General features: G+C 57.7%; 3 protein-coding genes across 9 annotated transcripts; 1 reads left to right on the forward strand and 2 right to left on the reverse strand.

The window, feature by feature from the left end:
- Positions 1–92: 92 nt before the first annotated feature.
- LOC136023895 (amine oxidase [copper-containing] 3-like) lies at positions 93–8,917 on the reverse strand. 6 transcript variants are annotated; one of them, XM_065698889.1, is made up of 4 exons: positions 6,265–6,747; positions 1,511–1,796; positions 1,189–1,318; positions 93–718 (listed from the first exon to the last, which is right to left on the reverse strand). In XM_065698889.1, the coding sequence occupies exons 2-4, from the start codon at positions 1,765–1,767 to the stop codon at positions 434–436; spliced, it is 672 nt and encodes a 223-aa protein (XP_065554961.1). In that variant the 5' UTR covers positions 1,768–1,796; positions 6,265–6,747; the 3' UTR covers positions 93–433. The 6 variants fall into 6 exon arrangements, with proteins under 6 accessions (XP_065554961.1, XP_065554958.1, XP_065554962.1 ...); XM_065698886.1 differs by lacking the exon at positions 6,265–6,747 and adding an exon at positions 2,800–4,369; XM_065698890.1 differs by lacking the exon at positions 6,265–6,747 and adding an exon at positions 2,626–2,770.
- A 2,937-nt stretch (positions 8,918–11,854) lies between these two features.
- Positions 11,855–18,069, reverse strand: PSME3 (proteasome activator subunit 3). 2 transcript variants are annotated; one of them, XM_065698946.1, is made up of 11 exons: positions 17,773–18,069; positions 17,282–17,314; positions 16,914–16,976; positions 16,333–16,437; positions 15,976–16,024; positions 15,256–15,368; positions 14,568–14,636; positions 14,287–14,354; positions 14,081–14,135; positions 13,773–13,859; positions 11,855–13,351 (listed from the first exon to the last, which is right to left on the reverse strand). In XM_065698946.1, exons 1-11 carry the CDS (start codon positions 17,812–17,814, stop codon positions 13,271–13,273), a joined length of 765 nt encoding a protein of 254 aa, XP_065555018.1. In that variant the 5' UTR covers positions 17,815–18,069; the 3' UTR covers positions 11,855–13,270. The 2 variants fall into 2 exon arrangements, with proteins under 2 accessions (XP_065555018.1, XP_065555019.1); XM_065698947.1 differs by lacking the exon at positions 17,773–18,069 and adding an exon at positions 17,411–17,555.
- BECN1 (beclin 1) lies at positions 17,929–22,395 on the forward strand. Its single transcript, XM_065698910.1, has 12 exons — positions 17,929–18,007; positions 18,087–18,282; positions 18,365–18,435; positions 18,534–18,592; positions 18,939–19,029; positions 19,203–19,339; positions 19,738–19,932; positions 20,147–20,293; positions 20,832–20,981; positions 21,063–21,123; positions 21,580–21,722; positions 22,008–22,395. Exons 2-12 carry the CDS (start codon positions 18,156–18,158, stop codon positions 22,174–22,176), a joined length of 1,350 nt encoding a protein of 449 aa, XP_065554982.1. The 5' UTR covers positions 17,929–18,007; positions 18,087–18,155; the 3' UTR covers positions 22,177–22,395.
- The last annotated feature ends 224 nt before the right edge of the window (positions 22,396–22,619 follow it).

Here is a 22,619-nt window from a genome sequence, read left to right on the forward strand (position 1 = left end):
CGCACACCCGGAGCCTGGTCTGTGGGTTAAGGAGACACAGCAGAGACCCCGCAGCATCCCTGCGGCAGGCGCTGCTGTAGGTCGTAAGAACGAGACACTCGAAGAGAGCACTGGACCAGAACCGTTTTCATTCTCTTAACCTGAGACAGGCACTACACAGCGCTTGCTTCTACAGCAGAGGAACAGGGTTTTCTCCTCGCTTTCCCTCTGCGACAGACTCAGATTCAGCAAGTAACAGAGCTCACATAGACCTCCCATGCGGCAGCACGCCAGGAAGGTCATGCTTCCCTTTTACAGAGCACTATCTTAAAGCAATGGTAGAAAGTGAAGCCGTTGCACAACCGGCAACTGAGACAACTCCTCCAAAACACAGGCAGCTGAGACAGAGCAGGCAGCCTGGGGCCTCTGGGCCTCCCGACACTGTCCTCTGGCATTAAAGCCTGCTCATGTTTTGGAAGCCCTCGTAGGTGAAGGGGGGGAAGTTTGGCAAACAAGAGGCAGTTTGGGGCAGGCACGCAAGGGGGTTGACTTCACAGGCCGTGAAATCCTGCTCGCTGGTGAAGAAGACCCCATCGTGCGAGTATATGGAGGGGTCCAGGTCATAGTAGTTGTAGGGTCTCAGGAGAAAGCCAACCGAGTTTCCTACTGTCACAGTGTTGGGAATATCCTCCGAGTGCGGGATGTGAAGGAAACCGGCGGTTATCCAGGCGACCAGGTCCTGGGCAGGGAAGAGCCACAAGACCATGGTTATCGCAGAACCCTGCAGAGCAGCAACCAGAACCTGCCCAGGGGCCATGGCAAGCTGCAGGAGAGCAGGAGGGGACCCAGCCTGGCTGCTCCCACACCGTGAGCTCCCTTCTCCAAGATCCCCTCCCTTCCCAAAGACCTGCCCGCAGCCATGGCTGTAGGTGCCCACCCAGCAGGAAAGGCCCTGCCCTGAGCTCTGCAGCCAAGCTCTGGCTCCACAGGGATTTTTCCTGATGTTCTGCTGCATTTCTCCATAGGGAAAAACAAGCTCCTGCTCTGCACGCTGACCTCTGCGCTCCGACCAAAGCACCAGATACACAGCAAAGGGGATGCTCAAACCTGCTTCCCTCATTCCCCGGGGCTGTTCCTCTCCCAGCTGAGCCCACTGGGGCAGCTCTGGGGCTGGGTACCACAGCTCCAGCCCAGGGGACCCCGGCTCACCTCGTTGGTGATGGTCTCGTTGTTGATGAAGTCAGCGAAGGCAACGGTGGGCGTCCAGGGGTCGTTCTGGTTGTAGATGCTGGTGCTGGTGGGCTCCTCCTCCTTCCGACGGGTGACGGCCAACTGGTACCTGGGGAGAAGACAAGAGATGGGAGCAGCGCCCTGGGGACAGGGCAGAGCTAAACCCACCCCCTGCTCCCATGGAGCAGCCCCAGCCCAGGAGAGCATTTTCCCTGCTCCTCCCCATCAAGGAACACCCTTCCCAGACACTGGGGCTGGGGGCATCTCCGAGACCCTGCTGCCCCGGTCAGAGCAGCCTGACCTTGCCCAGCTGATGGCCCTCTCCATGGAGCTGGCTTCGGGGACATGGTCCCCTGCAGAACTGGTGACCTGGATCCTGTAGCCACGCTGGTGGCCCCACTTGTTTTTGCTGTTGGCTGCGAAGTAGAGGTATCTGGGCATCTTTGCCTGGAGCCGGAAGGCAGCCTGGTCCTCTGTGTCCAGGACTTTCTTGGTGAGTCGTGGCCGCTCTATCTGCTGCTCTGGGTTCCAGGGAGCCCGCACCATCTCAAAGGCCATGTCGTGGGCCACCAGGGAGTTCTTCACCCCTGTGAAGCAAAAGCAAAGTCACTGAGGAGCATCCCTGCAGTCCCCCTGCTCCCCACGGACATCTCCCCATCCTCACCACCTGCACCCCCGTCTCTGAGCACCGGCTCCTGCCGTGACAGCAGTTACTGCTCTGCAGCTCCAGTGCTCCATGGTGTTGGGTGCACTTATGTACGGCTCTAGCTTTGACCCAGGCAACACCAGCACCCACAGGGACTCTCACCCTCTGCGAGAGACAGAGGGGAGCCCCATCCCAGTGCAGAAGAACAGGTTTGCTTCCCAGTGCAAGCAGACTCTAATTAAGTCAAGCGCCTGATGATCCAGGCACTGCATTTGTGCTCATCAGCATGAGTCCTGCGAGCTGGAAAGCACCAGGAAGAGCCCGGGCTCGGAGCGCATTTGCACATCACAGAGCCGGAGCACTGCTGCCCAGTTCAGGTCTTCCTACAGAGAAAAGGGATGGGCCAGAGGCTCGGAGCAACAGGAGCGGCTCAGGAGCAAATAAAGCCAGGGACAAGGCGGCAAAGGCAGAGAAAACCGGAGCTGCTGCTCCTGTTGCTGCTCTGAGCAGCAGAGCCGCAAGCTCAGTGCCTGTCCCTGTGCCCCATCGCACACCAGCAGCAGAAACAGCCCCAGGCAGCTCCAGGCAGCAGGAATGAAACCACAGAACAGCTTGATCAACCCTGACTGCCATCATGTGGGGCTCGGGACAGGGTCTGTGCATGGGCAGGAGGGGAAGGACCTGTCCCACAGTGGAAAGGCACCAGCACGGTCATGACTGGATCTGCACAGCACCAAGGGGTGACTGCAATGGACAGAGGGGGAACCTACCCCTGCATCGCAGCAGCTTTTCACTGCTCTAAGAGCAGAAGGGAGGCAGGGCTGTGTGAGCACAGCCCCCATCCACATGGAAAGGAAAATCTGTGTAAGGACCAAAACCATCAAGTTTTAGGAGTCTAAAAGCACTCAGAGACGGCACAAAAGAGAGAAAAGACCCAGACCTACCTCCCACGTCCAGGTCCACCTTATAGTTGATGAAATGGGTATGTATCGTACCCAGCGTGCGCTCCCAAACCCTATTGCCGTATCTCAGCCCATCCCCATGGAGAAAGGATGAGCTGGAGTACCCTGTAGCCTGGACCTTGCCTTCAATGGCCCCGTTCTGGTAGAAGATGAAGTCCCAGACGTAGTCGTAGTTGCCCACGGTCGCAATGGACCGAAGGACCAGGGCGGAGTTGACCAGCCCCCCATAGTACAGCGACTGCAGGTTGGAGTAGTGGCGCCTCAGCGGGGAGCCCAGGTTCTGCTCAAAGATGCAGATGGCACCTTTAGTGCCTCGAGGGACCTGGGAATGAGCGAGGAAGTGCACGTCCACGTACGTTGCTGCATAGGGGCAGTCGACCCCTCGCACCAAGGGGGACGTGTAGCGCCCGATGCCAAAGCTGCCGTCCATGTACCTCGTGGACATCCCCGCGGGGCAGTTGGAGCCGTACACGGACATGGCCTCTTGGACGCTGATTTCGTAGGCAACCCTCTCCCCCTTGTGTCGGACGTCAAAGAGGCGCAGGCCCGTGCTCACGCTCATGCCAAAGGCAAAGCTCCACGCCTGGTAGAGGACGTGGTTGCTCCGGACGCGGTAGCGGGGACCCTGCGCCTCGTACTGCAAAGGGAAGAGCGCGGCCGGAGGCGCTCGTGGCTTCATGGACGAGAAGTCCCCGTCCCGCGGCGCTCTCCTCACCTTCTCCACGCTGATGCGACCCTGCACGTAGGCGCTCTCCAGCTGCACCATGTCCCTGTAGTACTGCCCGTTGTAGAAGACCCTGCTCACCGCCCAGCGGGAGACGTCCAGGCTGCTGTGGTCAACCAGCACCTCCAGCCCCACCGGGTGCACGAAGAACCCGCTCACGTTCTGAAACAAGGCGAACCAGGACTTGCGGTCTCCAGACTGGAATCCGTGGGGGGCTGCGCCCTCAAACACCACATTGGTGCTGTCGTATTCGAGGACTTCCTTCAGGAAGGTCGGGGCTGCAGCAAACGCCACCGTCTTCAAGAAAGCTCCCACTTGCTCGTACTCACTGCCCAGCGTCGGTCTGCGGTGGTACGGCACCTTCCCCCCGTACCTGCGCACCGTCACGTCCCGGTGATACCCCGGCAGCGGCAGCGGCCCCACCACGTACTCGGTGACGTTGGGCTCTGCCTGGGCCCCAAAGTACAGCACAGCCAGCGCCTCGCGGGGGGGACGAGCCCCCGCCCCGTCCAGGAACCGCAGCGCCTCTGCCTTGGCCGGGACCTGCAGCTCCACCGAGGCGATGCAGTTGTCGGAGGGCTTTGCCCGCGCGGCGTCCACCAGCCGCAGCCCGAGGTGTCCCTGCAGGTACCGCACCACTTGGGCCAGCTCCGCGGGGCTCAGGTCCGCAAAGACCAGGCTCTGGCTCGTGGATCCCGGCTCCTCCTTGGTGCGGGGCTGGGGGTCACAGCCGGGGGATCGCCTGCTCCTGCTCAGCAGCACGCAGGACAGAGCCAAGATCACCACCGCAGCCCCCACCAGCAGCACGTAGGGCAGCCTGGGCTTCATCTCTCCGAGCGCAGAGCCCGCGAGCAGGGTTCGGCTGCAGCATCCAGGATACGTCCCTCTCCTGCCGACCAGGCTCTTAACCCCTTTGCCGTCTGTGGGCGTAAAGGCATCTCAAGAGGTGGGGATGGAGCCTGGAGCTTGCATGGGGCTGAGAGGAGATCACAGGCCCCAGCCAGTTCATCCTGTTTCCTCCCCACCCCAGACACCCCAGGGAAGCCACCACGGAGCCGGTGCCTGACTCACTCCCCAGCTGCTGATGGGTTTCTCTGCTGCAGGGGGACACCACAGAGCCCCATCCTCTGCCTGCCCAAGGGGCATTTGCTTCTTGCAGCAGCTCCTATGAGACCCCATCCCTCCTGTGGGAGCGCAGCGATGCCATGGGGGGCAGCTCCGCCAGGTCAGTCCTTCCGCACCTCAGTGCCCTGGGACCAGCCCTGCTTCCTTGAGGGAACGGCGCTCCAGGAGAGCCCAGGACCGGCAGCTCCTCCACAGGCCGGTTCTCCCTGGCCCTCCCGGCCCTGCAGGAAGGGGCACGGCTGCTCCAGCCTGGCTCCAGCCGTGGGCAGACAACCTGAGGCAGGAGGAAGCTCCCCGGTGAGAACGGGCAGCACCCACCAAAGCCCTGGGAGCACCCACAAGCGAGGGGCAGCGCCTGGAGCTGCTGCACCAGGAAGAGCAGAGGCTGCAGGGCGACCAATGGGACAAATCTGTCCCCATTCAGCCAACCCAGCCCCACTCCAGAGGACGTGGTCCTCGGACAGAAGCTGCCCCAGACAGAAACGGCCACTGTCAGGAAACCTGCACATTCCTGACCACACGATAGAGAGCAGCGAGCAGGGCTCAGGGCCACCCCACTGCGGGGTGAGGAGGCTGCTCCTGCACTGCACCACTTTCTGCGAGGCTGCTCCCACTGTGGCCCCATGCGAGGCGGCAGCGATGCTCCACCAGAGCCAAGGATGGAGCGCAGGAGCGTGGTCCATGGCACTGCCGGCTGGTGGGGACCGTCTGAGGCACAGATGGGAGGGTCGGGCTGAGGCTGCAGCCACTGGATCGGCTCAGCACACTTGTGATCGCATTAATTCAGGAGCTTCAGTTCTCATTCTCACTTCCATCCTCACCCTTCTCCCCTGCAGGTCCCACACCAGCCCCGGATGAGATCCAGGCAGCCCCTGTGGGAGATGCCCCGTTGCTGCTGTGCTGCAGTTTTGCTGCTGGGAAAGGGCTCCGGTCCCTGGCTGGGGAACGGTCTGGGCTCTCGCACAGCTCTTCTCAAGAGCGTTTTGCAGCAGCCGGGGCTCAGGGTCTGGAAGCAGAGCAAGGAGCTGAGCATCGCCACCGTGCACAAACTGGGCCTTAGCACGTCTCCGTGCCTCACTCACAGGAAGGGAACCAGCATCTTCCTGGCTGTAACGACGGCAGCGGCACCTTTCAAGGCCACACAAACCTCGGCACCACAGGTGGGTACCAGAGCGGCCCCGGGGGCAGCTGCACTGGATGCACATCGCTCCCGCATGCAGCAGCAGCCACCGGAGCTGCATTCCCCTCGCTCTGCTGCAGCCGCAGCCTCTGGTCCTGTGCAGATGCCGAGCATTCATCCTTCCCCCTGCGTTCCACAGGAGCAGGATTGAGGAACACCGAACGCCACCAGCACTGCCCTCGCACCTCCCCGGGCTGCGAGCGCTGCAATGGCCTTTAAGGGGAAGCAAAGCCCTTGGAGGCTCGCAGGGCAGGTGCCAGCACTTCGCTGCTCAGCCCCGGCAGCAGCAAGGGGCTGCTCTGCGCTCACCGAACTCCGCAGGGATCCGCGGCCAAAACCCGTGCCTCGGAGCAGGAGCAAAGGGAATTCGCTGGCTCCCTACAGCAGCTCCGCAGCCGGGACTTGGGATCCGGCTTACCGGGGCTTCCGCAAAGGAGGAGCAGGACGGAGCTGCACGAGCCCAGCCCCGCAGGGCACCGGTCCCGCTGCCCGGCTCACGCTGGGCAGTCAAGGTACAAAAAGGACTTCCCCACGCTCCCAGAGCCGCAGGACCGGCAGCCGGCACCAAAGAGCCGGTTCCCACCTCCTGCGCTGCAGACGGGGCCGTGGCGATGGCAACGCGCCCAGTGCCAGGCAGAGGCCTCCAGGAAACACAAACATTTCACAGCTGCTACCTTCATACTTTCCTTGGCCTGGACACGGAGCTCCCAGACAATTCCCACTGCCTCCAACTCCATCACCTCAGCAGCTGCTCTAGGCATAGGAAAGACTTTGCAGTGAAAGGAGAGGTTGGGAGAGTGGAAAAGCAGAGCTCAGATGTTACTTAGGAGGGGCTCAACAGACAGGAGGCAACCCCACAGAGCAGTGGGGTTTACCAGGATAATGGCAGGCAGTAAAGGAAGACCCAGACCTACCTCCCACGTCCAGGTCCACCTTATAGTTGATGAAATGGGTGTGTATCGTACCCAGCGTGCGCTCCCAAACCCTATTGCCGTATCTCAGCCCATCCCCGTAGAAGAAGGACGAGCTCGCGTACCCCGTGGCCTGGACCTTGCCTTCAATGGCCCCGTTCTGGTAGAAGATGAAGTCCCAGACGTAGTCGTAGTTGCCCACGGTCGCAATGGACCGAAGGACCAGGGCGGAGTTGACCAGCCCCCCGTAGTACAGCGACTGCAGGTTGGAGTAGTGGCGCCTCAGCGGGGAGCCCAGGTTCTGCTCAAAGATGCAGATGGCACCTTTAGTGCCTCGAGGGACCTGGGAATGAGCGAGGAAGTGCACGTCCACGTACGTTGCTGCATAGGGGCAGTCGACCCCTCGCACCAAGGGGGACGTGTAGCGCCCGATGCCAAAGCTGCCGTCCATGTACCTCGTGGACATCCCCGCGGGGCAGTTGGAGCCGTACACGGACATGGCCTCTTGGACGCTGATTTCGTAGGCAACCCTCTCCCCCTTGTGTCGGACGTCAAAGAGGCGCAGGCCCGTGCTCACGCTCATGCCAAAGGCAAAGCTCCACGCCTGGTAGAGGACGTGGTTGCTCCGGACGTGGTAGCGGGGACCCTGCGCCTCGTACTGCAAAGGGAAGAGCGCGGCCGGAGGCGCTCGTGGCTTCATGGACGAGAAGTCCCCGTCCCGCGGCGCTCTCCTCACCTTCTCCACGCTGATGCGACCCTGCACGTAGGCGCTCTCCAGCTGCACCATGTCCCTGTAGTACTGCCCGTTGTAGAAGACCCTGCTCACCGCCCAGCGGGAGACGTCCAGGCTGCTGTGGTCAACCAGCACCTCCAGCCCCACCGGGTGCACGAAGAACCCGCTCACGTTCTGAAACAAGGCGAACCAGGTGATGCGATCCCCGGACTGGAACCCACGGGGAGCAGCCGTCAGGGCTGCGAGGCTGCCTCCATCGTACTCCATCACTTGACGCATGAAGGATGGAGCTGCGGGGAACACTTGGCTCTTTAAAAACCCAGCCAGCTGCTTGTATTCGACAGCCAGCGTCGGTCTGCGGTGGTACGGCACCTTCCCCCCGTACCTGCGCACCGTCACGTCCCGGTGATACCCCGGCAGCGGCAGCGGCCCCACCACGTACTCGGTGACGTTGGGCTCTGCCTGGGCCCCAAAGTACAGCACAGCCAGCGCCTCGCGGGGGGGACGAGCCCCCGCCCCGTCCAGGAACCGCAGCGCCTCTGCCTTGGCCGGGACCTGCAGCTCCACCGAGGCGATGCAGTTGTCGGAGGGCTTTGCCCGCGCGGCGTCCACCAGCCGCAGCCCGAGGTGTCCCTGCAGGTACCGCACCACTTGGGCCAGCTCCGCGGGGCTCAGGTCCGCAAAGACCAGGCTCTGGCCACCGTCCGGCTCCTCCTGCACCGGGGGCTGGTGCGGGCAGGCGCCGGGGGCCCTGCCCCTGCTCAGCAGCACACAGACCAGCGCGAGTACGGTGGCTAAAGCCAGAGCGAGGAGCACGAGCGCGGTTCTCACGTGCATGGCTCTGCTGGTCCCTGGGCTCTCGCAGCAGCTCCGAGTGGGGTTTCCAGCTGCTCCTCTGTCAGTTTAGGCTGCACTGGATGGATGAGCAGGGTGAGCACAAAGGACTGGGAGAGGCCAGGGGAGGAGACCCGAGCTTGGTGGTGACCAGAAAGGGCAGATCTCTCACTGCAGCCTCCTCTGTCCTCCCCAAGCAGTGTCTGAAGGCAGCAGTGGAGATGCAGGGTCAGTGACTCAGACAGGCTCCACAGAACTCCGTTACTCGTTCAAGTCCAACCTCGCTTCCTGCGGCTGCCTGTAAAAGCGCAGCTCCTGTCGTCAGCCCGAGGTGGCTGCGACCTCTGCGCGGCTCTGACAAGCTGGGAATTGTTGCCCTGCTGTAGAATTCCACCTCTTTGCAGCTCATCGCCTTTCCTCGTGTATGAGGCTGCTTCCTTGTAAACACCGTCCCGGGCAGCCCCGTTCCGAGCTTGCAGCGGCTTTTTATTTATTTTATCTTAAATCCTCCCCGCAGAAGCCTTTGAGGAGAACACATCACTTGTGTAGCACCGGAGCAGCTCTGGCAGGCATGGAGAGATGTAGCTCAAGATGAGATTCAGGCACCGGTGCGCTGTGAACAACCGGCTCTCAGTCTGCACCTCCGAGCAGCTATGAACTCATTCATTCCACTGAAACGAGCCCTCGCCGCTTTTGTCTCTGCTTCCAGGTCACAGGCGGCTGGAGCGCAGCTCCTGAGAAGTTCCCTCAAGGCCAAAGCCACCCCAACCTGTGGCACCCGAGCAGGCGGTGGCAGCCAGGGCTTGGGGCTCAATCCTGCCACGCGGCAGAGGCTGGGGGTCAAACAGCTCCAATCCCTGCCTGTCCCCACTGGGGCTGGGAAGCAGAAGGCATCCAAGAGAGCCATGGCTGGAGATTCAACCCAACATTTCCACTCCTGCTGCCAGCCTCACCTCACCTCACCCTGGCCCTTCTCATCCTCCTCCCGGCAGTTTCCCGGCCATGCTCACCAGACACCACACTGGTAGGCAGGAGGCCACATTGCCATAGGACACGCTCCATTATCCTCACCACCGCAGGCAGCCTCAGCCTTCTTTAGCCCAGGCTGCAGCTGTGCAGGGCAGGGACACGCACGCCCGCTCCCTGCCAGCAATGTGTCATTGCTGCCTCGCCGGCCGCTGCGCCAGCACCGGCAGAGCCACGGCTCCCGGTGCACGTGGCGGCGGTGCCAGATGAGGGAACGGACACGAGGGATGGGGAGAGATGGGACAGATGAGGACAGAGCCTTGGCTACACGGGATGCAGCAGCTACAGGTTTCAGAGGTACCCTGCTCTCCCCAACTGGCCTCTCTGGCCTCTAATGGCAGAATGCCTCTGAGCAGCCACAAATTAAGCAAAGATGCACTGACATCCAAGCCAATCTTTCAATGGATGCTGTCAAGGCTTTGAGGGTTACTTGGGGCTAGGCCTGAAAGAAAAATTCCCTTTCCATGTAAGCCTGGAACAGGGAATCTGTTTCACCCAGCATTGCACAAGTGCTCTGCACCAACACACACCTACAGAGCCGAGGCAAGAGGATGCACAAGCCCCTGAGGCCGCAGGCACAGCGCTCACACTGATACAAAGAGCAGAGCCTCCAGTTTTCACTTTGCCTCTTGGTTTTGCATCCCAAGTCCCTAAAGGTCAAGGCAGAGGCTGCAATTACAGACGGTCATTTTCTAAGCAGAGCAGCAGTACTTTAAAGAACTGGATGAGCTCCACAGGCTTTAGTGCCCCACAAATCACAACTCAACCCTGCAGCTCGCCCGGGAGACGTCTGAAAATATAAGTGTGGGAACAGCCCTGGTTCTGTGCATGTCGGGGTTTGGAAAAGAAAGAGAAACCCTGACCTGGAATGACATCCCCACGACAAACCAACGCACAGCACACACCCAGCGCCGCAGGACCGGGCTGCAGGGTGTGTGCCGGGGGTGCGTGTCTGATACCACGTTATCGAACCCCATCTGCTTCTGCTGCGCTTCTCAAGATGAGGACTTGCAAAGCTTCTTACAAACAACACAAGAATCAGCCTGCACTTGCTGGGAGCAACGTTTAGGACAGGACAGCCCTAAATCCATCTAGGTCTTGCAGCAGGAATTTCAGGGAGCAAAGTAACTAACGGAGCCTGCAGAGCCAGGAAACCTATGTCAATACCTTCCTGATGGAAGCACTCATGGGTCTTTAAGGGCCATATCACTGAGATGCCTTCTCCAAAAGAAGCCTGAAGCAGCTTAAGCCGTGTCTCTCAAACAGCAGCATAACTTGTTCATGACTTGTTTGGTTCATGGTGTTTGATGCCCATCACCCTGGCCCACACCTGATGGGGAGAATTCACATCCTCCTCCTGGTGTTTATTTTGGCTCCCAGTTCTTTTGGACACTGCCCATCGGTGCCCTGCTAAATTGCAGACATCTCCCAGACAAAGCAAGGAGGGAGTCTGCTGGGGTTTGCTCGCACAGAGGCGTGAAGGGAGCAAACACCAGCCTCTCACACCTACAGAAACCAAACCCAGAGACAGGCAGCGGAAACTGCGGGACTGGCAGACACCTGGGAGAGAACAGCACAGGAAATCCTGCGCCAGTGCTCCCAACACAGGCAAGGCTGAAGCACGCCCCAGTGCAGACCTCAGCCTTTGGAAAACTCCCATTCCCTCATCTCACGGGGTCAGCTCCTGCACAACAGAACAGTGGGAACTGCCTGACCCTTCCCCACGGCGGCTGCGAATGCGAGCGTCTGCGTCTGCACCCAACTGCTGTGCCTTTGTTCTCCTCCCAGAGTTTAACAGTGCCCGTTGTAGGGGCTGGGATGTCACCCGTGAACAGCCCCAACAGCGCAGTGCCACTTGGAGAGCAGAGCACAAACCCCTGCACTGAGAGGTGAGGGTCATGGATAAGAAACCCTCCCCTGCTCCTGGCTTCCAGCCCAGCTCCTGCCTCTCAGGCACCAGCAGCACAGGGAAAGCAGGAGTGTGTCCTTGAGCCTCCCCCAGCAGGATACACAGAGGCCAGGGACAGCCCTTCCCTTGGCACCACATGCAGGGAGCAGACAAGAGAGGAATGGAACACACACAGCAATGGATGCTGCAGTCTCAAGGAGACACCTCACAAACCCCATGAGCTGCTCGAGTCCCATGCACTGGGCTGAGGTGGGACAAAGCAGCTAAAACACAAAACCATGGACCCAAAAGCAAGCTGCAGGAGAGACAACCCACAGAGCAGTGCGGCACAGTTTACAACAGAGAGAGGAATGAGGAGAAGGCAGGGAAGGAGCAACTGGATGTGACAAAGGCACAGCCACTGGCCCTGCGTAGCCTGGGAGCTCAGCATCACACACAAGGAGCTACCTTAGAAGAATTCCAAGTACCTCATTTTAATTTCTTGACATGGTCAAAGTTTACATACGTTCATCTGGCAAAGAGAGCCCAACAACTGAAAAGGAATCAATACAAACACAAGGGGAAGGGCTGCTCCCAGACAGCAGCCAGAATGCAGTTGGTTTGTTACTGAGCATTTATTAGCGGGAAGACTAAGAGTTGACTTACTACAAACAACAACAGAAGAGTCTATAGCAAGGGCCAGCAGCCCTCCACACTCGGGGCAAATCCCTGGGAAACCAGCAAGAGACACCATGGCTCTTAGAGGTGGAAGCAGAAGAAACAAAGAAACTAAGTAAAAAACAAAGGGAGGGGAGAGAATTAATTCCATTTGTCACTGTTGTTACAATGGGGGGGAACACAACTATTAAGGCTACTGCACAATGAGAATATACAGGTGTAACAGCGAGACCTGGGCAACAGTGAGGTTCCTGAAACAAATGATTTCACATTCCCTGAAGAGGGGACTTAAGTAGAAATACTATAAATAAGAAAAAATTTGGAGCCTGCAGCGTTCCGGGCCCATTTGCCACACACAGAAACTGATGCAACACAACCAGTCATTCCCAAAGGGGTTTGTAATGGACCATGAAACGTTCCGGTGGAATCCCCAGGCACACGAGCATGCCCTCTGCAGGGGAAGGACTACAGGGTCTGCCATGGGACCAGGTAGGTGGGCACCAGGCATCCTCACCACAAGCACCAGCTGCACGGGAGCACTGCCAGGGGACAGCAGGGCTCAGCCTGAGCATGTGTGGAGACTACCAGGAGTTAGTATCGGACCTCGGCCCCCCCGCCTCCTCTCATGCTGAAGGGGCAGCAGGATGCATGTGAATAACGTTGGGTTTAGCCAAGAAAGGGGCTCTAAGTCGAATCACAACCAGGGGCAGAAGCCACCCGAGCTCCTGACCAGCTGGGACAGTGACCAGCTGAGTTTCAAGCACCACCTTGTGCTGCTCTGCACTGATCTAGCCAGAACTGACAAGGCAGAGGGACATGGGGCAGGTTCTGCTGAGTCAGGAGAGAGCCAGGAGTGCAGAGCAGGCAGCAGCACCAGGGCCAGGAGGGGCAGGCTCCCCTGTCCTTGCAGAGCACCAGCAGCAGAGGGGCCCAGCAGCAAAGAGCCAGCTTCTCCCCCACAGCACCACCACCCCAGCATGCTCTGTCTGCCCCACTCCCAGAGACCCCAGCTAAGAGATGGGGCAGGACAGGGGCTTGGTCTCTAGTGTCGCTCCTACTCAGGTAGGAAGAAAGGCATGAAGGAATGTTCCTGCCTGGCTGGTGCTCTCACTCCAAAGTAGCCTCTAGGGCACCCCAAAGCAGCATGGCCTTCTCGGTACCAGTTACTAGAGGGAGGGAGAGCTCCTGAGACCTGAACAAAACCAATCACAAAACTAGGCAAGAGTTTCTTTAGAGTTTAACTAAGAATGCGATACTATTTCCAGCCAGTTTCCCATCTCGATAGTCACGTAACAAACCAAGGCAATGACGGTCTTTAGCTGACTGAACAGTTCTCAAGTTCAAACGTTGACACTTAATAGAGGGTCTCAGCATTGCTGCTCCGAGGCCTCTTGATCTTCTCGATGTTTTTAAGGATCATGTCATGCAAAGTGACCTGCAAAAAGGGAGACAAGGACTCAGACAGGGTGAGGGGATGCAGCATTCAGCCTTCACAATGAGTCCTGGTTAAAGCAGCAGCAGCAGAGCTCACACTGGCACTACCCTCACCCCTTGCATGCAGTTGCACCCCTAGTTTAAGGGCTTCTTTCAGCCAGACTGCGCAGAAGTAGCCACACGTAACACAGAAAAGATTCCTCTAAGGACCCCAGGGATAGCTTGGTCTGCATGGAGAGTTCAGGAGGTGGAAGGAGTAGTGCTAGACACCGGCACCCACAGGAGAGGTGACAGTCAGCTCCTCTCATCAGAGCCAGAGCAGAGAGGGAAAGAGGCAGGAGCGGGTGTACCCCGAGGGGAAGGGCAGAGCACGAGGGTCACAAGGGCTCTCTCCTGTTGGCAAGCTCTGGTTTTCCACTTACATATTGATTCCTCAGCTCTGAAATGATCAGGCGCAGACTAATGTACTCCTTCTCGTCGATCTCGGTCACGGTGCGGCGATAGTCCTCCTGCAGGGAGCAGAGGCTGAGCCCAGCACTGCCTCCCCAGCACCAAGGGAACCCCTTCCCTTCAGCTGCTCTCCTGTAACGCAGATGTCCTGCATCCCTGCATGGTCCTTCCCTGACCCTCAAAAACCCTCACCCCAATAAGGACATTGATGAAGCAGCCCAAAGAGTCCCAAAAAGCAGCAGCATGTACCACGTACATCTCCACTTCCCCACTCACTTACCACATGAGGGTACTTAGCTATTTTGGAAACCAATTTTGCTCTTGTGATATAATATCTGGTAAGAAAAGGGAGAGGCTAAAGGTCAGATTAACAGCACCGAGATCTTTTTCAGGCCCAAGCTGCCCTAGGAAAGCTGGGGGACCTTCCCCAAGCACCTCCCTTTCCCAAGGGGCTCCCACAAATGAGGCCTGTCCTTGCATGCCTACCTAGAAATCTGGTCCAGGTAGGACGCTGCCTCACTCTCCACAGTTCGAAGCTCAGCAACTGTTTCCTCCTGCAGGGAAGAGGAGGAAGTCATTAGCTTCACGAGACTGCTCACTAGGGCTCTGCAAGCAGCATGTCCCAGCAGTGCCATGTCAGGCTCAGGCTGGGCTTTTAAAACCTGAGTGAACACTATCACATGGAAGATTCAGAGGAAGCCAAGAGATCCCTGTCCCTGGAGCACAGCTCCTCCTGCAGCAGGGGAATAGAGCCAGCAGTGCCTCACCTGAATAGAAACACCAAAGTTGTTTCCATCTTCTATCCTGGGAATGAGAAGCTGCACCCACATTTTGACCTGTGGGGGAGAGATCACAGCACTGATCAACACCGACATCTCCACAGAGACCGTGCTCAAAAAGGTATGGAGAGGGCCCAGAGAAGGGCCACAAAGATGATCCAAAGTCGAGAGCTGGGCTTGTTCAGCCTAGAGAAGAGGAGGCTCCAGGAAGGCCTTACCCCCACGTTCCAGTGTTTAAAGGGTGGCTACAAAGAAGAGCGAGACTCCCTTTTGACAAGGACTCACATGGAGGAGAGGAGGGGTGATGGGCACGAGTTACTCTTGGGGAGATTCCAGCTGGACACAGGAAAGTTTTTCCAATGAGAACTATCAGCTGCTGGGATAATCCCCCCAGGAAGTGGTGGATTCCTCAGCATTGGACACTTAAGATTCAGCTGGTCAGAGTGCTGAGATATCTAGTGTAGGTCATGCTTTGCTTATAAAGGTTGCACCAGATGATCCTTGAGGTCCCTTCCAAGCTGGGATTCTAGGATTACTTCCCTACACCTACCCCCAGCCACTGCAATACAAATCCTGCCTTTCCTCATCCACAGAGTACAGAGGGGTCGGCTCCTTCCACCCAGAGCAGCTTTGCCTCCATCCTCCTGCTTCCACTTGTTCCAGTGCTCATACCCACCGTATTACACTTCTCAATAAGCAGCCTGATTTCTGGTTTCACTTTCTCAATGATGTCCACCAGCTGCTGGTTGCTCTTCAGCATCCCATTGGGCATCACAAACACTTTGGTACCTACCAGCAGAGGAGAAAAACACCTCATCAGGACACACAGGAAGAGCTGCACCAGCGGATCAGACTGAAGGTCCACCTGAGCATCCGATCTCCTGCAAAGGCTCGTGGACACTGAGTCAGGCTATAGCTAACTTGCAGGGAAGGGGAGATCTGACATGGGATGACAGCAGTTACCTCAAGGGAAGGAGAAGAGAGAATGTGGAGCTGAAGAGCTCCAGGCTGCTGAGCCTGGGCACAAGGGATTTCCTGCTCCACATGTGCGAGCTGTTTGTGCCTCAGCTTAAGCCAAAGCCTGGTATCTTCCTCCAGAAAAGGAGGGCCACAGAGAGATGAGCCGCTTCTGTCAACAAGCCAAGCTCAAGCAAGTACTACTTGTGGCTATCAGAGAAGTCCTAATTATGCTTCTGAGAGCTGGAACCTGACTCCTCCTCAACAGAAGCGTAGGTCAAGCTTTAATCATTCAAGCATAGGTCATGGGGACAGGCCTGCATGAGCAGCAGCTGCTGTCAGGACAGGACAAGTGGGATTCACGCCATTTCATATCCCCAGGGCATGGTGCACTGGTTCAGGGTGCAAGCAGCAACACAAGGGACTTGGGGACTCTTACCCTGAAAGGTCTCCTCGCGGTCCTCCAGCTTCCTCTTTTTCATGTTTGGCTAAAACATACAAAACGTTTTACTCACAAACTACTCAGGAGCAACAGCAGTGTCCCAAAGGAAACAAGGGAAACTTCAGAGCCTCTGCTACGCTCCTGGATCTAAGTATCCTTCTTTAAAAGCAAAGATGGTCTGCAGAGCACAGTACTGCCTTCGCAGACTTCCCAGGCTTGAGAGACCAGCTCCTAAAAGCCTTTGGGAGAGCCACAGCCTTTTACTGAGTGCGAATATACCCTACTCCAGCACAGGGCAGGCCATGCAGTTTTAATCAAGAGAAGCAGGGATCACAGCCAAGAGAGTAACCTTACCCCATCCAGTCCATCGTGGCTGTTTGTGAGAAGAATTGGGTCAGGCACTGGGAGGTTCATGTCCGAATGGATCTGAGTGAGATCATGAATATTCAGGATAGGATCCTGGAAAATAAAGCAGATTTGTTATTTAATTATGAGTGAAGAAATTCTGTCCCACCAAACTCAATGAGAAGACAAAAGATTCAGCCCTCTCTCGTATCCAACTATAAAATAAGGACAAATGAAACAGAAAGGGTCTAACAATAAGCCTGTGAGGAGCCCTCCCTCCACCCAAGAGCAGCGTGCCAGCTCCAGCCTGGATCAAAGCTATCAACTGCCTGCAGGGCTGGAGCCATGCGAGAGCACAGCACAGCCCCACGCAGCAAAACGTGTAAGAAAGATAAATGTGGCGATCACACAAAGAAAACTGGAAGGGGAAGCACCCCCTCTAGAGCCAACAGCACTCAAATGCACGCAAGCGACCGAGCTGCCGCTTCACCCCCCCTGTGCGACACAGTGAAAGACACGAGAGGCCAGGATCTGCCACGGTGCTGTCAGCGCTCAGCTCGGAGATGAAAAAGGAGACGGAAAAATCTCACCTTGAGGAACCCATCGAGTTCTAACAGCTTCTTTGGGAAAAAGTTGGCCACCAGGTCTTCAGCCTGAGAGAGAAAGCACAGACAATGATGGGGAACAGCGCTGCGAGGCTCCCACCGCCAGAGAACAGCAGGAAACCAACTGTCCAAAGGCAGGAAACAGGGGAGAACACGAGTGCTGGGGCTGCTGCCACACTGGGGCAGGGTGAGAACGCGCCAGGAGAGCACGGGGCTCAAGCCCCTCGCCACGGCTGCTGCCTGACGCGCTGCGGAGCTTCCTGGAGAGGCTCGGACCACAGCCGGGTCTCTCGGGGACACGGACCCGATGGGCTCGTCCCTGTCCCACCACGGGCAGCGCAGGGGCCCCTCACCTCGCTCGTGATCCGCTCCCTGAAGGAATCAACCTGCAGAAGGAGAAAAGCAGCAGCTCGGTCACTGCCGAGTCCCAGCGAGCGCCTCGGCCGCGGCTCCCGTCCTCCGAGGGCCCACCGGGAGCTCACCGAGCCGCTGGGCACCGAGCGGCCGCGGCCGGGGGCGCCTGAAGCTGCTCCCCCGGGCCCCGCCTGCGCGGGCCGGGCCCCAGCGGACCATCCACGGGCACGAGGAGAACCCCGCACCGCGCAGCTGGCGGCGGCACCGGGCGCCGAGGGGCAGGCCCCAGGCCTCGCTTGGGCCAGCGCCCGCCCTCCCGGTGCAGCGGCGGCGCCTGCGCCGTGCTCAGGCACCAACGGCCTCGGTGAAACCACCGGGCAGCAGCGGCGGCGGCGGCGGCGGCGTGGGGCCGCCCCGCCCCGAGGCCCGGGCCCGGCCCCGCGCGGCGGGGGCGCTGAAGAAGGGAGGAGGCCGGCGGCGGGGCGCGCACCTTGAGCTTCACCTCCGGGTCCACCTTGAGCAGCGAGGCCATGGCGGCGGCGGCGGCGGCGGCGGCGGGCGGGGAGCGTCCGGTCCGGGGGATGCCGCGGCTGCCGCTGCCCCAACACCGGCGTCGCCGCCACTCACCGGAACTGACCTCACGCGGCGCGCCCGCCAATTGCCGCGCACCTCCCTCCGCCGGGGCGCGCGCACGCGCCGCCGGTTCGAGGTCCTGGCCGCTCACGGTAGGGGATGGGGGGAAGGGAAAAAATGGCCGCCCCCCGTTTCCACACACCTCACGCAGCCCTCTTACACCCCTGACAGGACCGCGCCCCGCCGCTTGACGTCACATCCGCCGCGCGGCGAGCGGCGATGGCGCGGGGCTGAGCGGGCATGGAGGGCAGCCGCGCGGCCGGCGGCACGGCGCACGTGAGCTTCGTGTGCCAGCGCTGCGGGCAGCCGCTCAAGCTCGACACCTCCTTCAAGATCCTGGACCGCCTCACCATCCAGGAGCTCACCGGTACCGCGGGGCGCCGGGCGGGCGGGGGGCGGCGGCGGCGGCGGGCCGGGCCCGGGCACGGGTAACGCCTCCTCTCCCGCAGCCCCGCTGCTGGCCGCTGCCCCCCCTGCCCGGCCCGGGGACGCGCACGAAGAGGAGAGCGCCCTGACGGAGGTACGGCGGGGTCGGGCGCGGCGGCGGGGGTGTCCCCTTGCCGGTACCACCACCACCACCACCACCACGCCCGGTGACGGTGCCCGCTTGTCCCGCAGGAAGCCTTCGCGGAGAACCGGCAGGATGGCGTGTCCAGGCGGTTCATCCCGCCGGCCAGGTACGGCCGCGCTCCCGGCAGGCCTCATCCGCCCCTAGCCCAGCCCCGGGGAAGCAGAGTCCCGTCCATGCCATCCCCACCGGCAGAACGGGGTCCCCTCAGCAGCGGGGCCCAGCTGAGCCCTGCACGTAGCAGCCAGTCCTGTGTGGCCTCTTGTTTCCCCCAAGAGTGTATTGGCACTGCCTGGGGCTGCCCCTTACCTCCGGGTGAACCCAACCACCGTCCCATAGAGCTCACCTGCGGTCCAGCTCCTCCTGTCCTGTGCTCGTCCCTTCTGCCTCTTAACCCAGCCTCAGGTTTAAGCCTGGCCCCTGAGCACTCAGCTCTCCATTAAATTCTTTCCAAGAATGATGTCAACAGAAAGTGCCAACAGCTTCACGCTGATCGGGGAGGCGTCAGATGGCGGCACCATGGAAAACCTCAGCCGCAGACTGAAGGCAAGTTTTGTGTGAGCTGGTAAGTTTGGGCACCTCCGAGCCAGAGCAGCGCTAGTTCTGGATGCTCTGGGAGATGCAGCACTGGCCTCCCGGTGGTACTGGCGGTGAGTTTTGGGTGAGGAGCCAGCAGCAGCCACGGCTTCACCCAACCTGATGGCAAACGCTTCCTGCAGGTCACCGGCGACCTCTTTGACATCATGTCCGGGCAGACAGACGTGGATCACCCTCTGTGTGAGGAGTGCACGGACACGCTGCTGGACCAGCTGGACACCCAGCTTAACATCACGGAGAACGAGTGCCAGAACTACAAGTGAGTGAGCCGGAGGCCACCCAGGACCAAGCAGGTTTAGGCTGGGGAAAGCCCAGAGCCTTCCCATGACCACTGGGATATTCCTGACTTGAGTACTTGGGGTTTTCTTTGAATGACGTGAAACCTTAACTTGTGAGAGTCCCGTGGTAACAGCTTCTCCAGCTGAGGACTGTGGTATTCCAGTGCAACCCAGGGCTCCACAGAGACAGTTCCTGTCAGGCAGCAGCAGCCCTCGGTATCAGCATCTTGCTCCCCTGCTCTGTGTATTCCTGACTCATGGTGCAGGATCCACACAGCTTGGGAACAACAACAGTGGGAGATCCCAGTCCCTGTCTGCACTGCTGCCAGCAGGAGCATCCCAGCATCCCTGGTTTGGTAATCTTGGCGCTCTCCTTTAGGAGGTGTCTGGAGATCTTGGAACAAATGAACGAGGATGATAAAGAGAAGCTGCAAATGGAACTGAAGGAACTCGCACTGGAAGAAGAGCAGCTGATCCAGGAGCTGGAGGATGTCGAGAAGAATCGCAAGGTTGTGGCTGAAGACTTCGAGAGAGTCCGGGCAGAGGCGGAGCGGCTGGAGCAGGAAGAAGCTCAGTGAGTGACCCACAGCTCAGCTTATGGCAGGGATTTTAAGTAACAGATAAATGAGATTATAATGTAAAGAAAGCTGTTAAGTAACAGCCAAATGCAGGTGGCTTGGTCTTTGCAAAACTGGGGTTGGCATGGCCAAATAAGCCCTGGAGTACCAGGAGAGCAATCGCTTGTCTGTAAAAGCACTTGACATTTGTTGTCCTGCTCTTTTTCACAGATATCAGAAGGAATACTGCGAATTCAAGAGGCAACAGCTGGAGCTGGACGATGAGCTGAAGAGTGTGGAGAACCAGATGCGCTACGCCCAAATGCAACTGGATAAACTAAAGAAAACCAACGTGTTCAACGCCACCTTCCACATCTGGTACTGTGGGGCTGCTCGGAGTAGGGACAGCACTAATGGGGTCACATGTACCTAAAGGAGGCTGCAGAGAGGCTGTTGATAAGGGCCTGTAGGGACAGGACAAGGGGGATGGCTTTAACCTGCCAGAGGGGAGACTGAGATGAGCTCTTAGGCAGAAGCTCTTCCCTGTGAGGGTGCTGAGGCGCTGGCACAGGGTGCCCAGAGCAGCTATGGCTGCCCCATCCCTGGCAGTGCTCAAGGCCAGGTTGGACACAGGGGCCTGGAGCAACCTGGGTCTCGTGGAAGGTGTCCCTGCCTGTGGCAGGGGTTGGAACTGGATAAGCTTCAGGATCTCTTCCAACACAAACCAGGCTGGGATTCCATGATAAACAGATAACAAGGGCTTGCTGTTTACATACACTTTCTAATCAGAGCCCCAAACCCCCTTTGCTGAGCTCCTCGTGCATGGGGGATGGCTGTTACACTGCAGCCATCACACATTTTACTGCCAGAAGCTGTTCCTGCTCCAGCAGTTTATTTCTAATTCCTCCTATCACAGGCACAGTGGTCAGTTTGGCACAATAAATAACTTCAGACTTGGCCGTCTCCCCAGCGTTCCTGTGGAATGGAATGAGATCAACGCTGCCTGGGGGCAGACTGTGCTGCTGCTCCATGCCCTTGCAAACAAAATGGGCCTGAAGTTTCAAAGGTACATGCCATATAACACACCTTTTGCTTCTGGCCCAGACACAGTTGAGCTCATCTGCCTGTGAATCCTCTCTCCTTTCAGATACCGTCTTGTACCATATGGCAACCACTCATATTTGGAGTCGCTCACGGACAAATCAAAGGTAAGAGACCCCACACAAGTCACACTGGCCTTGAGTGCCACAGGGCCCTGGTCACAGAAGGCAAACTTAGCTTTTTGTGAGTCTATGGTACAGGACAACTACATGCCACAACTTCTCTAACAAAATACCTAATGTAATAACTAGTATGTAATCTATTAATTCCATGTCCTGTATCAAGCTGCTCTTCCTGCCACCTGGTTAAAAACAACAGGACTCTGGAGTCAAACAGTGCACTGGCCAGAGGAAGATGGTTTGGGCTGGTTGGTGGTGGTTAGGAACCCAAGCCTGCACATAACAGGCACCAACCACAAAATAAGTCACACTTGCTATGTGCCACAAACCATTTCTAAGGATCCCATGAGAAATTTAAGCCTCACACTAAAGAGGACTAAAAAGCTGCAATGATTATACCTAAATGGGAATGCTTAGAGTACTTGAAACCCATCTCTTTTCCAGGAGCTTCCCTTGTACTGTTCTGGAGGCCTGAGGTTCTTCTGGGACAATAAATTTGACCACGCAATGGTGGCTTTCCTGGACTGCGTGCAGCAGTTTAAAGAGGAAGTGGAGAAAGGGGAAACCCGGTTTTGTTTGCCCTACAGGTGAGTGCTGCTGTCTAACACAGCAAGTGAACACCTCGTGTGCAGCCCCACACAGCACCAACTGACCCAGTTCTGCCCTGGAATCAGCCCATCATCTTTATAACATGCAAGATTACCCCATTTCTCTTAGTACTTAAAGCCTGTTCCTCAGGTGAAGACCTGAGGCTTGCTAGATTTCAGTTAAAACTATTCTTACATAAAATAACATGAACGTTAGGTTGAAATGTCACATGGAAATGAAATGCTCGCACTAGTAACACACTAATGAAGCTTTGTATGGTCTAGGATGGACGTGGAGAAAGGAAAGATTGAAGACACAGGTGGCAGCGGTGGCTCTTACTCTATTAAAACACAATTTAACTCTGAGGAGCAATGGACAAAAGCACTGAAATTCATGTTAACTAACCTGAAGTGGGGTCTTGCATGGGTCTCATCCCAGTTCTATAACAAGTAACCATGGGAAGAACGCGTCCTGGCAGCTGCAGGATGTCTGTGTTCCGTTGGGGAAAGTCACATTAAGATGTCTCTTAATATTAACCAGTATAAAATGTTTACAATACCAAAAAACCACAAGACACTTTATTTAAAAGACCATTATTACAAGTAGTATGTAGAAAAGCAATATGTAAAGTTGTGTCATGGAGCTGAACAGAATAAAAAGCTGTTAAATCAATGCTAAACTGGCACTTTGAGGTTTATAGATTGAAATTACTGCTGAACTTCAAACGGGTGAGTTCAGTACCACTCTTACAGCTGAACACAGGTTAGAGAAGTTAAATGCTGCAAACACAGGAACGTGGAGGAACTCAAGGTAACTGCAGTATGAAATAAAGGATTCTAAGTCATGTCAGTACTCTGTGCCACTCAACGTAGCAAGGTTTGATACTGCTTCAAGTA

The sequence above is a fragment of the Lathamus discolor genome, chromosome 20 (genome assembly GCF_037157495.1).
Source record: "Lathamus discolor isolate bLatDis1 chromosome 20, bLatDis1.hap1, whole genome shotgun sequence".
NCBI classification, from domain to species: domain Eukaryota; kingdom Metazoa; phylum Chordata; class Aves; order Psittaciformes; family Psittacidae; genus Lathamus; species Lathamus discolor.